This window comes from Psittacula echo (assembly GCF_963264785.1).
Source record: "Psittacula echo genome assembly, chromosome: 6".
Lineage (NCBI taxonomy): Eukaryota > Metazoa > Chordata > Aves > Psittaciformes > Psittacidae > Psittacula > Psittacula echo.
Window position 1 is genome coordinate 31,306,494 of NC_137743.1, and position 15,390 is coordinate 31,321,883.

General features: G+C 40.8%; 2 protein-coding genes across 3 annotated transcripts; one reads left to right on the plus strand and one right to left on the minus strand.

Annotated features, from left to right (window-relative positions):
• Positions 1-493: 493 nt before the first annotated feature.
• DBI (diazepam binding inhibitor, acyl-CoA binding protein) lies at positions 494-3,471 on the minus strand. Its single transcript, XM_080621499.1, has 4 exons — positions 3,443-3,471; positions 3,199-3,316; positions 1,423-1,485; positions 494-671 (listed from the first exon to the last, which is right to left on the minus strand). The coding sequence occupies exons 1-4, from the start codon at positions 3,449-3,451 to the stop codon at positions 598-600; spliced, it is 264 nt and encodes an 87-aa protein (XP_080477625.1). The 5' UTR covers positions 3,452-3,471; the 3' UTR covers positions 494-597.
• A 733-nt stretch (positions 3,472-4,204) lies between these two features.
• LOC308222950 (UPF0538 protein C2orf76 homolog) lies at positions 4,205-14,978 on the plus strand (the record flags this gene model as incomplete). Of its 2 annotated transcripts, XM_080621498.1 has the most annotated exons (6): positions 4,205-4,307; positions 5,557-5,709; positions 6,726-6,776; positions 11,221-11,258; positions 11,395-11,476; positions 14,540-14,978. In XM_080621498.1, exons 2-6 carry the CDS (start codon positions 5,577-5,579, stop codon positions 14,614-14,616), a joined length of 381 nt encoding a protein of 126 aa, XP_080477624.1. In that variant the 5' UTR covers positions 4,205-4,307; positions 5,557-5,576. The 2 variants fall into 2 exon arrangements, with proteins under 2 accessions (XP_080477624.1, XP_080477623.1); XM_080621497.1 differs by lacking the exon at positions 14,540-14,978 and having other exon boundaries at positions 11,395-11,559.
• Between the last annotated feature and the right edge of the window lie 412 nt (positions 14,979-15,390).

A 15,390-nucleotide genomic window follows, 5' to 3' on the forward strand; every position in this document is an offset into this window, starting at 1 on the left:
CCTAACGTTGTTGGGAAATAATACCTCTAAGAAGTGCTTATGAAAGATTATTTGGCAATTGTTGAGTGAATCTCTGAAAGCCCCAGGCAACCAGTATCAAGCATCTTGTTTTAGTACACCCAGCACTAGACCTAGCCTTTTCACGATAATCTTCGTGGTGCTCCAGGCTTTGTGGGTCACCACTCATCTACGCAAAAAATGAGCCAAAGCAGGATCAAGCATCACCGGATTGGTTTGGATGCGTGTGCGTTGCATGAAACAGATTACTGAGCCCCCTCTAGTGGCACAACGACTGGGGAGGCTTTGCGCCTTGCAAAGGGCCTTCGGCAGCTGCAACATGGCAATTGAGGGATGATCATCACAACGGCTAAAGTACCAAATGCACTTTAATGAGTTCCAGATTTTGTTCCCAGAAGGAATTTATACCGCGTCAGTACATTAGGTGGGTACACAACTTCTCCTGAACTACAGGCATGAGTGTAACCGACTACAATATACTAGGTATTTAAAATTATTCATTATTCTCAGAAACCATTTTTCCACAGTATTAGAAATAAGGCATGTTTCAGGTGTGAAAGTTGCTGCTATATCCAGTCCTCAGATGCCATATTTGCCCTTTAGCTCTTCCACTTTTGCTATGTAAGCTTTCATTGCATCTTCTTTGGACATTCCTGAAGGACAGAAGACAGGAGCAGTCAGATACCTTTACATGCAAGTCGCAATTCCTTGCTATAGCATGTAAACACATGCTACCAGAGTTCAAAGGAGCCAAGAAGGTCACTTCACTGCAAATCTGGCATTAGAGTTTTAAACAAATGTATTCAGCAGTCATGAAGAAACAGTGTTTCAAAGCAAAGTTCTATTTGTACAGACAGTAACAGTGTTTAGTTTTATTAACTCCATTCCCAATTATTACAGGACAGCTATTCAGCCAGCTTTGACTGCATTTAGATGTAGTCCTTAAAACACCAGAAAAATCCCATTTTCATAGATAAGAACACTTGTCTGGCTCCTCATTTACAGTAGAGCACACCTGCAACCTCCTTTTAGGAGGTTGCAAACCTTTCCTGTTAGGAAAGCTTTAAAAGAAACAACTGGGTGGATAGCTTGGTCTCTGGGGTACTAGGCGGGGACTTGGAAAACAGATTTGCGTTTTTGCAGCTGTGGCAGTTCTTTGTGTAACATCTTGGGCCAGCTAGGCATTTTGCACCTTAATTCCCTTTCACACAGGCTACATTTTTCAGGATTACTCCTGTCTCGTAGAGGTAGTCAAGAGTTTATTACCACAGCATTCTGAACTTCCAGAACTCTTGTCTTACAATGCAATGCTATTTTATTTCTTGCTGAACCACATACACCTTTTCTGATTAGTTTGCCTGTGACTTTATTTACTTATTTTTAATTTTTTAAGCAGACACTTACCTTTTAATGCATTCCAGGCATCCCACTTTGCTTTGCCTTTGAAGTCCAGCATGCCAGGGCGGTCTGAAAGAGACAGGATAAGCAATAGATAAGAATTAGTTTGTGTGGTCTGGGTTAGGTACCTTAGTAGGTACTACACTACTACTGTAGTGTAGTACACTCCTTTCCTGAAGCCTATTTAGCTCTTAACTGAGATAAAATACAACAATTGGTCTTTGCAGCTATTACTTACTAACCTGTGGTCAGGAGATCACCTCAAGGGAGCCTGTTGTAATGCTATTGGTGGCAAATGAGATATTCTCCAGTTGCCTTAAGACAGCAGCAATGGTGTGATTTGGTTTTATTCTACTTTCTGAAGAGACTGCTGTTGTGTGACAGCTATCCAATTAAAGAATATCAGCTCCACAGTAAAGCAGAAATGCCCTAAGGTCTCTTACACAGAGAAACGAAAACAAAAGCTAGTAGCATACAGCTTAGGATCCATTATCATCCAGTTAATGGTATGTTTCTAACATATAGGTCTTATTTTGTTCTGTCATTTAGGGGTACCAGCTTTGAACTTTAACTACCTTCATGTAAAGTCCCCTTCTGGGTTTTCCCTTCCTGACTGATTCCTTAAAGACAATTCTTAGGCTTAACAAATGGAACTGGACATTAGCCACAAAAATACCCTTGGCAATATGACCTGCAGAGCTAGTTGGCAGCTTTGCTTCTCTGCAACAGGAACCCTATTAGCTTACTCTTATACAGATTGATTTTCCAGCAATTCATGTTAGCCACTGCTTCACAAGAACGCAGCAACTTACAGAAATGTTGGTATATGAACAGGTCCAGAGCACCATTTCACCTTGAAAAACATTAATAATGCCAAGGTCCAGCCACATCAAAAGGATCATGTCTTAAAACCAAGGTCCATGCTGCCCATCTTGGGAAAGAGACCGCAAGGTCCCATACTTACCATTTCCTATACACGTCACTGCCAGCTTTTAATCCAAGCAACACACAATAAATTTCACCAGCAACTGGGTCAGGAGGCCAGCACCCCAAACAAACGACCTTTTCCCCTTTCTAATTCTAGTCACTCAAGCATTACACAAGGTCAATAGAGACAGACTTCATTCTAAATACTATTCCTAGGCTGAGCTGCCACTGGCAGAAGTGTAGTAACAGAAGTAGCAGGAGGAATTTTGTACAGGCACCTGCAGGGATATTTCTGCTACAGTTTTTCCAAGATATGATATTTAATTGCAGCTACTATAAAAACTTTTCCCAGTTCTTCTGTTTTGGCTTTCCAATGCTATTTTTAGCAGCCAATCCAGTTTAAGCAAACTGTCCCTCTCCAACCTATACTGCAGTTCTGCACTTACATAGTTTGGTTTGCTGTTTATGCCTGTTTAACTGCTAGAAGTTTGCATTCAAGCAGCATTCCTTAACCTAGGCAGGTACTTAATGATAGAGGGCTCCTAAAGTCCCAAACCTAATATTCATACAAAACTAATTACAGAACTTTTCTCAGACTGTTGCTGTACGATTTAGAAGACCGCAGCTCAGTTAATCTAAAATCCACAAGTTACACAAACCCTTATCGGGTCAGCTTACGCCTGCCTGCACATAAATCTATGCCAAGTCGGTGCGGAGTCATTTTGGCTAACCCGTGGGACTGCACGAAGCGAGGCACGCAATAGGGGAGAGGTTTTGCCTCCCAGAGTGCCTCCAGCTCAGCCCTGACCGCAGCCGCCTCTCCCCCACCCGGTGGGGGACCGAGCCGGTACCTACCCGTGTTCACGTCGCCCACCGTAGCCTGTTTATAGAGGCTGTAGACATCGAGCATCTCCTGGTCTGTCGGCTGGGACTTGAGCTTCTTCACCTCCTCGGCAGCCTTCTGAAACGCAGCCTGGAGAGGGAAAAGGCCCCAGGGCGAGACTGGGGTGAGCACCCGCAGGCAGCAGCTGTCACCACACTTAGGGGAAAAGGAGACATCCACCACCGCCCCTCATTTCCCACCGACCCAGCACCGCACCTCAGACATAGCGACAAGCCCAGCGCACTCCCGACCCCCCAGCGTCTAGGCGTTCCACCCCCCCTGCTCAGCTGCCTCACCCCTCGCCAGAGCGCCCACTGGCCAATCCCAGCGCCACGGGAGGAACGGAGCCAATCGGCGCTCGGCGGGGGCGGGGAGAAGGCATTCAAAGGGCCAATGCAGAGGCGGCGTGGCATGGGTGGTGAGGCGGGGTGCTGCTTAAAGGGTGGGCTGGGGGGGAAATCTGCTGCGGTTCCGCGGCGCTGGAGGGGGCGGGGACAGGGTGCCTAGCAGCCAATTCCTCTGCGCGGTGGGTGGCGGTCTAAGGATGTGATTGGTGGGGCTGTATGAAGCGGGGTGAGGAAAGAGACCCGGAAGTGCTGGCGGGGAGTCGGTAGTAAGACTGTGGGACGCTGATGGGCGTTTCGGGCGGGATAGGTTGCTGTGAGGGCCGGAGGCGCGGTGCTTGGCCTTGAGTAGATGTGCTGGGGTGGGCGGTGTTCCGCCGCGGTCCTGGTGCCGCTAACGGTGGGCAGGAGCTGGGCAGGCCGGAGGAGGTGTCTCTTCACAAGAGGTGTCGGCCGTCGGTGTCCCAAGGAGGGTCCGCCTTGAGGAGGCGCGGGGTAGTGCCTCGTCGCAGCCCTAAATAGGATCCGTCTGTGGGGTCTGTACAGTAAATGTGAAAATCGGCGATTTCCAGTTGTCTGTGTTCCCAAATCTGTATTTTTGCAACGATCTTGCATGCTGTTCAGGAGAAAGTGAATTGAATGCTGTCCCCTTTGCGCTGATACATCTCAAGCCCTTGTAGAATAGCATCAAGAAAATACCCGTCTTTGGTGTTTAATATTAATCCAGTTATTTTCAGGTACAAACCATACTTCTCTTTATTAGTGTCTTTTGTTTATTTATCACCGTTTATTTACAATGAAGATGGAGTTGGACCTTGGGGAATTGTTAACCAAGGGGATGTAAAAGCAAGTTTCCCTGTGATGTGGAAGGTCTGTGTCCTCACAGTGCAGAAAGTATTTAAAGAAAGTATTGCCAGTTTGTTTTGTCAGGATACAGCTAGGATAAGTACAACAGAGACTGGAAGGTACTTGGATACCTAATCTCCCCTCGCAGCAACAAGGGTGGGGTGGAGAGAGAAAGACACACACAAAAAGACCATAGAGGGATCAATAGGTAAGAGAATCCCTTGCAGGACTGGAAATGGTGACTGAACTGGCTGCTAAGGGATAAGAGATGCAGAGGTTTTGCTGTACCCTTGGCTGATTTTGCAGCACTTAAGTCTGCAGTCCTTGCTGGTTGCTGCAGCAGCCCCGACAGTTCAGCTTGTGACCAGAAAGTGATGTTGTTAAGGGATACCAAGCACCAAAAATAGAAAAGATTGGAGAGATGAGAAACAGCTTGTTTTCCTGTAGAGAGAGAGAGCCGAATGGAGCCACACATTGGTTTGTTTGAAGAGGGGTTTGGGTTGATAAGGGTTGATATAAGGTTGATAATCTGTTACAGATTCTGCTCTCTGTTGAAGTAGTATAAGCCCTGTAGAGCCATTCTAGAGAACTATTATTATAAATTAAATGAAATCCCTTAATTATGTAGTAGTATATGGGAATAATTTGGATGTGTACATGGGGGAGGCTTTTCCACTCCCTGTAGGGAAATTAAAATGAGCATTGTGTAAGAGCTTAGGCATTTTTCAGGGTATTATGTTCTCTACAACATAAGTATATTAAAAAGGTTTTGGTTCTGTTCATGTTAGTACATTACTTGCCCAGCAGTCTTCAGTCACTTAAACCCCAAACTACATACTTGCATTTAACTTGTAAGGTTTTTGTGTGTTTAATTGGAAGTCTGGTGTTATATTACACAGCATAGGTACAAATATGGGACTATTTGGTATGCAGTATCAATAATATCCTAGGTAACCCTGTTTGTTTTGAGAGCCTGTTACTGCTTCTGTAGAAATAGTAGAAGTGATGTCCTGAAAGGCATAAAGCTATTGAATTTCTTGCCATGTTTTAATCTTTGCATGAGGCCCACCTGCACCTTGTTTTCTAGCTGTGGTCATACACAGAGGGAGGGCAATAATCCCTCTCTTTAATGTTTTCTAGGTTATTCAGAATTAATTCTCATGTCAGCAGAAACCTCAACCATCACAGTTCGTCTTGTTCGTTCTTTTGAACACCGGAATTTCAGACCTGTGGTGTATCATGGAGTTAACTTGGATCAGACAGTAAAGCAGTTCATTACTTTTGTGCGGAAGGGTAAGGGGCAGTTGCCTTACTCATTCGTTTCAGTCCCATGTGTTGCTGTCTCTGCACAAGAAAGTGGAGGGGAGCAAATGAATGGGAATTCTGCAGCCTTGGTAGAGATGCCAGGTTTGTGTGCTCTCTTCCCTTGGATGAGAAGTCTGGAGTTAATAAGAGCTTCCGTGGTCAGTGTGCCATGCCTAAATTTGGATAGACTGCTCTTACTGCCCAAATCCCCATGCTTAGTCAAAAAGAGAGGAGGGCATTGCTGCATTTGGCTCAGTGCCTCAGGTTCCTTGAGTAATGCTGTCAAGCAGTTATTCATAAATTATCCGGAGTAAATTAATAGAATTTAGAGAGTCTTTGATCCATAGGAAGTACACCAATACGTGAAATGTGGGAATGCAAGTCTGTTTGCTGTTTGTGAGAAGAGAGGATCTTGAAAAATTGTTTTTGACACTGTGAAGTCTCACTGTGCATGTTTGCCTCTAAATTTCTGTTTCTATCTTGGGCTTTGTGGTGCAGATTTACTCATCATTTATTCTCGCAGTTGCTTATGGGCTGTGTCCTGCATGTGGCTAGAGAGTTAATTTTCTACAGTTTGGCTTTCTTTTCCTAGCTGTTTCAAATGGCTCTGTTTACTGAACAATTCAGTTATGAATGACAGTTGTCAGCTGTTTGTATAAGGTAGAGAGAGATGCTGTGCAAACCATTAACAGGATGTTCCTGGCAGATTTCTGAAGGATCAGACTCCTGTGATGATGTCTTAAGTGCATCGACTCACTGTCCTCATAGGTTGTTTTGTTTAGAGGGACTTCATGCTTAAGTGAAGTTAATCAGATATGGAGTTACTATAGAATCTGAGCCAAAAGTTGTGTTTTAGTATTTGATTCTCAAACAAGTCTTGTGTACTGCAGATTTATTTTGATGAAAAAGATGTCCAGGATGCATACATTGCACAGTAATGGAAAATAAGATGTTGGAAATAAAAAAGACAACTTTGTATTAACTTTGTGCTTTTATTTTAACAGATGTGTCTTCAAGAACAGGTCTTCCTCCTCCTTTTAAAAATTACAAGTATGGTAGGTGTTGTTTCTCTCCCCCTTTGTTTCAATTTCTGTAAAATGCAGATATAACATTTTATACCAGTTTTTATAGAATTTAAAAGATAACTGCTGTAGAATACTCATGTCAATGGTAGTGCCTGCCTACGTTTGCAACTCTGTCCAGCCCTTGTAGCTGGGGTTATGCCGCTGGGATCATGTCTAGAAAACTTCACCATTATTTTGAAGTTCTGTATTAATCTTTTCATTAGGCTACATGTTATATATTATTTGCTAGTTGATACCAATGGGTATTGGTATTACTTTTAAATTACATGGACAAATGCCTTTTAACTCTGATTTTTACTCTAGCAAGCAACTTGTGATCTTGGATGCTTTGAAATTGTAGTTCTTTATGTGCTTACATATTTCAGTCTCTATTTACTAATTGTGAAATCAGAAAGGATAGTGAAGCAGGAACTGAAGGCAGTAAATAGAAAATGCTTAGGACTTGTATACTTAAATAGTTTACATAATTTAGGAGAAGCAGGGGAACTGTGCTCAGGGTAGATATGAAATTTTTTAAATACAAGCTGATGGAATGAAATAGCTTGGTGTGAAATTTAGGCTGACATTATCCTTTAATGTAAAGCTATGTGTATATTTGCTGTCTGTGAAGATTGGCATGAACATAAGCAATTCATCTGTTTGGGACAGAATATACTTTCAAAATAGATTAAATTACTTCCTTTCTGGGAATTTGTTAATTCAGATGTCAGTAGCTTATCTTTTCCTAAACTTGGCAATTCTAAAAGTTCCCTTGGAGTTTTGCTGCAGGTGATCCTCCATCTCCCATGTTCTTGGAGTTGACAAACTCATTCCTCTACAGTGATTCAAAGAATTGAATGAGGAACCTCCTTAATACATGTGAATGGTAATAGACTCTATTTGCCTTTAAAAGAAAAAAAAAAAAAAAAAAAAAGGCAAAATCAAGAAAAGCCAAGCATTTCATTCTGTGTTCTTGCTGATGATGAAACAGTGCAAAATGTAGGCAGATAAAGAGTTAGAAATTAAGATTCATAATATATCAGTGGCAAGGATTTCAATGTTACTATTATTTTTAATATATTAAGTTCTTAAAATATAAATCTAGGTAACTGTAAGTTTGAACTTGGAGGTGCCCTTCCTCCCTCTAGTATCTGTGGCTTTGGCTAAATGAGGGGGTCCTATCTCGAACTGCACCTATCAGTTGTACTCCTGGTGTTGCCTCACCCTGCTGCTAGGTCTTTCATCACTTAGAGCATCTGTTTAATTTTTCCAAGGCATATGTTGTGGCTTAGCACCTGATTGCGTGTGTAGGACTAATGTGTGTGAAAAACACTGCAGAACTTTAAAACCTGTTACACCAGTTAGTGCAGGCCTACTTTTACTGCGACAGTGCTAGCTGTGTGGAGATTTACACACAGGAAAAATCACAGCCAAGTTCCTCACCTTCCCTTCAGTCTGTACATCATCCAGGTTCATGTCTTTGCCATCTCTTTTGTTGTCTACTGTCTATCTTGTATTTTGATGATGAAAGGGCAGTGAGACTTCTGCATGAATAGTGCTAGCGAGAGTCAGATTTTTCTTTCTGCTTTAGCAGTGGCAGAAATCTCAGTTGGACCTGGCTGTGTCTCACTTTACCTGTTTCAGCTTCCTTCTCTCCAGAATCCAGCACCATTTTGTTATCTCAGCTTCATGTGTAATACCATTGTATTTTTCCTCTTCATTTGGTGCTCTAACATCTCAAAGCTTATGACTTATATTTCTCTTCTTTACACACATCGTTCTTGTCATGGAAACACAGAATCATAGAATAGTTAGGGTTGGAAAGGACCTTAAGATCATCTAGTTCCAACCCCCTGCCGTGGGCAGGGACACTTCACACTAAACCATGCCACCCAAGGCTCTGTCCAACCTGGCCTTGAACACCGCCAGGGATGGAGCATTCACAACTTCCCTGGGCAACCCCTTCCAGTGCCTCACCACCCTCACAGTAAAGAATTTCTTCCTTATATCCAATCTAAACTTCCCCTGTTTAAGTTTGAACCCGTTACCCCTTGTCCTATCACTACAGTCCCTAGTGAGGAGTCCCTCTCCAGCATCCTTATAGGCCCCCTTCAGATACTGGAAGGCTGCTATGAGGTCTCCACGCAGCCTTCTCTTCTCCAGGCTGAACAGCCCCAACTTTCTCAGCCTATCTTCATACGGGAGGTGCTTCAGTCCCCTGATCATCCTCATGGCCCTCCTCTGGACTTGTTCCAACAGTTCCATGTCCTTTTTATGTTGAGAACACCAGAACTGCACACAATACTCCAAGTGAGGTCTCACGAGAGCAGAGTAGAGGGGCAGGATCACCTCCTGTGACCTGCTGGTCACGCTCCTTTTGATGCAGCCCAGGATACGGTTGGCTTTCTGGGCTGTGAGTGCACACTGAAGCCGGCTCATGTTCATTTTCTCATCAGCCAACACCCCCAAGTCCTTCTCCTCAGGGCTGTCCTTGGTCAAACTCTTCTCAGTCAATCTTCTCATCTTCCTACCCTGTCATTGCCATCTTTTCACTGATGGTGGCAGCCTGGGTGCCAACTTGTCTCATAGGCTGCTTCTCAATTTTTTTTTTGTTCCTTCTGTGAATGTGGATCAATATGATAGGTAGTTCACAGAATCAGATTTTGAAAGCTATTTCTTAATCAGTTGTCATGGAAGATCTATTACAAGAAAAGGAATGATAAAAATTTGGGAATATGACTGAATAGAACTAAATGGGGATGAAATCGAAAGGCTATTTAGAGGACATACGGCTTTAGCTAGGATAAGAAGAGACTGCGGCTTCATCTCTGTAACAGAGTTACAGAAGTCATTTAGTAGCTCAGATGAAAACATGGTAAACTGCTGCATTTGTGAACAGGTAAAATTGAGAAAATAGTTCAGAGTGACTAGGCAAAGATTAGAGAAAAGGGAATGTGACTAAGTAAGTGAAGAAGCTTAAAACTAACAGGCAAAGGCTGGATTGTATTTGCTGTGGTAGAAAGGCTTCATGATTGCAGTATTTTGTTTCTGTCATTGCTTGGTCTTTTTGCAGTGCTTCTATGCAACATGAATCCTTGTAACTGCGATTTAATATGTCTTGCTTCTAATACTGCAGTTGTTATGCCAGATTGGACAAAGCCTTGGGTGACTTGGCTTAGTGTGAGGTGTCCCTGCCCATGGCAGGGGCGTTGGAACTTGATGATCTTAAGGTCCTTTCCAACCCTAATTATTCTATGATTCTATGCTAAGCCTGCCTTCTCAGTGACCTCTGCAGTGGGAATACAGAGTCATCTTTACCTTGTCTAATGTTTTAAATAGAATACTAAAAATGGGCCCAAGTGGTATGGAAGCGAACTTCTGAATGGGAATGTGATCTCTGTTGTTCTGAACATCTGAATACTTGTTCTTGATAGTTTGAAATTTGTTTTAGCCTATATTTAACTTTCTTAAATCCTTTTCTTACCAGAGTATTTCAACACATAGTGTTCAGTTAATGAACAGAAACTAGAAACAGCTAACAAACTAGAACAGATAATGAGCAGGCAAGCAGAATAGGTTTGTGCTTCATTGCTGGGAAGGGGTTGATGTGTTACTCTGAATTTGTTCAAACAGACACTTTGGAGTCTGTCTGTTTGGAGTTGTTTTTGTTTGCTTGGGTTTTTTTGTTTAGTACTACATGGACATCTTCTGACTTCCATTTCCTCTGGATTTTTGCACTCAGCTGGTTGCTTTAGTGACCACATTATTTTCCTCTGTTTTTCCCTTCTGTTAACAAAGCCCTGCCCACACTGCCAGAAGAAAGCAATATTTCTTTTTTTTTTTTTGTATAGCATAATTTCTTAAAGTGCCACACTTCACAAACATATCAGAGGTAAATATTATTGAAGAGGGTATAGCATTAAGAAGAGGAGAGGCTGTACATGTTCATGGAAAATGGACTTGTTTAACAAAATTTTTACCATGGGTGCTTTCTTCATGAGGAGGAAAATTTCAAGGAAAGGTCTGAAGAGGTCAGGTTACTGCGTCTTAATTGCTTGCTGTTTATCAAATTAACTGTAGTAGTTAATAAGTGTTGTTTGTCCTGCCCCAGTTGCATGTGTAAAACCTGTTAGATTAAAACACTCTAACTGGCACTTAAATTGGTGTGTTTTGACTGGCAATTGGGATGGTCATTAGTTAGCTGCAATTCACTCAGCAGAAAGAAACCCAATAGGATGTGGTACCTTAATGTTGGATCGACTTGTTTAAGACTGTGGCTGCAGCACTGGGAAATTAAGATGTTTTCTTTTAGGTTTAATACACAAAATTGTTAGTAATAAAAGATTTCAAACCTCATCCTTTTGTTTGTCTCTTTTCCCCCAAGTACGACTTTCAGTATTTCCTGCCTATTAAGCCTTATTTTATTTTCTTTCAGATACAATGAAGATTATTCATCAAGCACACAAGTCTAAGGTATGATTATTAGCTGTGTTCTTCCCTTTTTACATGCTTTAATGCAGGGAGATCTCTGCAGTGTCAAACAAGACCGGGCAGAGACAGTCAGCAAATTCTTATTCTTACCTTTGTATTCTGGTTCTCTGATTTGTAGACTGGTGAACTTGTAGTGAGTTTGGAAGATGATGACAAACTGATTTTGAAAGAAGACAGTACGCTGAAAGCAGCTGGAATAGGTAGGAGTGCATTTGTATTGACTGAAGGTGCTGTTCATTGTGGTTGTCATCAAATTGATAACTGGCTGATTATGTTTGGATAGCCTGCTGAAAAGTAAATGCTATTCCTGATGCTCTTTACACTACTTGATAATTATTCAGGGAAGAAGGGGGATAACGTACATTCAGATCATTGGACTGAGGGCAGCAGGTATCTGCACTCCAAACGTTCAGAATGCAAATTGTGATTTTTAGAGGGTATGCTTGTAATTCTGCTGAGAGTAATTTTAAATGATTGACAGATAGGCTATTAGTACCATGTCTGCTTAGTCTTATCAGTAACATTTAAACTGATGTTTTGGTTAGAAATGTAAGTAGTGGAACCAGCATGGAATAATGAAATAAGATTAGATTTGTTTAATGTGCAGCATACAGTGCCTGATAGCCAGATTGCTCAGGAAAACTCAAGCAATATCATTTAGAGAATGTGCTGAACATAGCAAAGACTTGAAGCTTGACCTGATTTCTCACAGTTTGACAGGAGACTACATATAGGGCATGTCTTTTGGTAATAATGTAAAGACATGTCTGTCATGATAAAATTGATGGTCCCTGGATGTCCTTTGGGCTTCTAATAAATGTGGCTGAATGACTTTGTGGCAGTAGGGTACTTAAGGGATGTAGTTCCATTCCACCTCTATATGGACATTCACTCATTTGAATCTGATTTGCCTAGCTGGAACACATAAGTGCCTGTGCTTTAAGTGCAGGGGTTTCACAGAGAGACCTCCGTCCTGCTCCCAATGCCCTCTGATTGTTCCCCAGCTAGTGAATGGGATTTCTTACTGATAGGTTTCTTGGCTCTTTTGTTTTCTCCCATTTACTTTCTGATTTTAAGTGACTTGGGATGTCTCTCTGATGTTTTACTCTGGGCAGCACTGCAACTGGCCTAAATATACCTTTGCTAAAGTCTTTGGGTGTTCCTATGATATGAATGATAGTTATTCTCTGGTAGTACTAAACTAGGTCTTTTTATCTGGAGGGAAAAATAAAAAAGTTTCCTCAGGAAGGAAGATTACTGGCATTCAAGTCTTACAGATTTGTAATTTAGTTAGCAGAAAATTCATTTAAACATGATTTTTATCTACCAAAGGCATAAGAGGCAATGCAGTTCAAGAGAGAGACTGATGACAGTACTAAATGTTGAATTAGAAATTACATTGTCCACAGCTGCCTTCTTTCAAAAAGGTATTGATAAATATTTGTCTATATATCCACCTTTTGAAGCTAGGTTTGTAGCTACAGCAGTGAAACAGTTGGATGTGATCTTCAAAAAGGTGTCAAAACATCAGAGTAAATGTTATAGTGAAAGGAAATCAGAGTAGACCAGCTTGTTCTGTGTCTCTGTACAAAGAAAGTGGTGGTTTATTCAGGGCAGAAAACAATGTAAAGCTGTTTTCAGAATAACTACCAGCAGTTAATCATTAGTATATACTGGGTATTTGTAATACAAAAGAAAAACACTCGTTTTGTAAAATGCAGTGTGCCATTTTGCCATTTTGAATTTTGATATTTTCCAGTGTATCTTGACAAAAAAATTAGCTAAGTTAGGATTGGGTTCTTTATAGTAAAATCTTGAAGATTGTACTTTTCTTCAACAAGAAGTGGAAAAGAGTGGAACCAAGGAAATGAAGACTGATAGCAGATATTACTCTAGTCCTCATTTTGTATGGTTTCATTTAAAACAGTAAGAAAATTTGAAATCTCCTCTTGACATATTACATTTTTCCAATATCTAGTCTGGACAAGATTTCCTAAAGCAGAGAATTGCTGTTAGAAAACCTGGGAAATTCTCAGACACAGAACATTTTTTTTCTAAGCTGTAGTTGATTGCCCTTGGCACTTTACAGGGTTGGGCTAGAGAGTTGTAAATTATGAGGACATTAGATAAGTATCCTTGGGAAAGCCTCTGTGGTAGTGATTATTATTACAGTTATTATCTAGCCAGCAAAGTTAATGCTTGCCTGATTTTTTTTTTTTTTTTTTTTTAAAGCAGGGTGTATGTTAATCAAGTGTTCAGTATTCATTGCAAACAGTCTTGTCTGTTTTCTAGTTGAGATTCTGAACCCCCTTCTGCTCTCTTTTTCCTTTTTTTACAAGACAGGCAGACTTCATTAACTTCAGGTTTAATTTAAAAAACAAATGTGGAACTTATTGGCTCAGCACCTTAAAGAATTCCATGTTTAATAATTGTGAAGGCTTTCCATCATATTTGTCTCTGTTCTGAATTAGTAATGTTGCTGACTTATTGTTTTAGAAGAGGAAGTCCTTGACCTACTGGGTTGAAAGAATTGTGACTGCTCTGAACCTTTGTGGGTCCTTTAGCTCTACCATATCCCCTGTGAATAATTAGAGGTATTTGAAGGTATTGCCGGAGAAGCCAATTTGTGTCTTTCACTTTGCATATTGTTGAAGCCTCATGAATTAATCATCATCAGGGCAAAAAATTAACTTCTTCAGACACATATTTTGATGTGTCATGAGGGAGAATGTAAAGTGATCTGTAAAATATTCTACTGGTCCTCTAAGTATTAAATTATTATACCTACAGGCTAATTTAATAGAAAAAATAGTTTTCTTCTCCCTTTCCAAACAGAATAATGCACAAAAGAAAGATAAAATCATGCTTCATTATTTTTCTAGAATTTGAAGGTGTTAGAAATGCAGTCACTTAATTTGTTGAATGCTTATACAGACAAGTCTGTGAAGGCTGTGTTAAACAAATCTTGAGGAGGCTTGTGTACATGTTTACTTCTATATATTCAGGTTCTTGGGGTTTTTTTGTGTTTTGTTTTTTTTTTCTTTCTTTGTTTGCTTTTTTATTTGGTTTGCAGCATCGTTAAATGACATCTTTAATACTAGAATCTTTCTAGCAAAAATAAGGGGGGGTGAAATGTGTGGTGATTTATAATTGTCTTTGACTAAAAATTCAATTTTTTTAGTTGTTTTCTAAGGTTCTAAATAGCTGGTTGCTGGATGATTCATTTGCTGCTGTGCTAAATATTTATTTTTTATTTGTTCTAGCAAATGAGACTGAATTAGCATTCTTCTGTGAGGAAGATTACAGAAACTACAAAGCTAATCCTGTTTCGGCCTGGTGAAGATCCCAAGAGATTGTTTTGTTTTCCCATACCTGTTGTAAATTTTCCTTATTCTGCTTAATGAGATTTTTCTTAAAGATCAATAAATCCTAGAGGATTGCTTTGCAAACAGTGCAATTCCCTTCCTATAGAAATTAATTTCTGTCAATATGCTGAGAGAAGGAAAACTGGGGGACTTTTTTTCTTTCTCACATTTCTTTTTCCTTTGCTTGCCTCAGGATGCAGGCAGTGCAATTTCTGACCTGTGACACGTTCTTTGTGTGATCCTACAGCAGATGTTAGCTACATATGGAGATTATATAGTACACAGTAAGGTTTCATCGCAGTACTGACTTCTAATGAAAATTGAAATGTTTTGCAACCAAATCACTGGGTATTTTAGAGAGCTTGAGAAGAGACTCTCCCTGTTGCAAGTCAGAGCTTTACTCCTCACATTTTATGTTTGGTCTCTTTTGTTTAAATAGTACAGACTGGCAAGTGTTCCATGCTCTTCACTAGTGAATGCTTTCTTTGATACTTTCTCTCAGTCCTCTTTAGCATGCTGAAAGGGACAAATGACTGTTGAGAGGCTTTTGTGTTCAAGGACCAGCTTGCCTGTTTCTAACTTTACTTCATGGAGGCACCTTCATGTAAGAGGTATCAACCTGAGCTGTGCCAAGCCATCAGTGTACATAAGCAGGAATTGGGCATTCTTCCAAAGGGAGTGAAATCTCACTGTTTCAGTTTTAAGAATAGAACCTGAATGATTGCACTGTTGTTAGTAGAGGCACAGTC

Bases quoted from the DNA above. Each gene is read 5' to 3' on its own strand.
- DBI (XM_080621499.1), bottom strand. The intron at 1,486-3,198 runs GTAGGTACCGGC...TGTCTCTTTCAG, and splicing joins GGTGGGCGACGTGAACACGG to ACCGCCCTGGCATGCTGGAC. The intron at 672-1,422 runs GTAAGTGTCTGC...TCTGTCCTTCAG, and splicing joins TGCCTGGAATGCATTAAAAG to GAATGTCCAAAGAAGATGCA.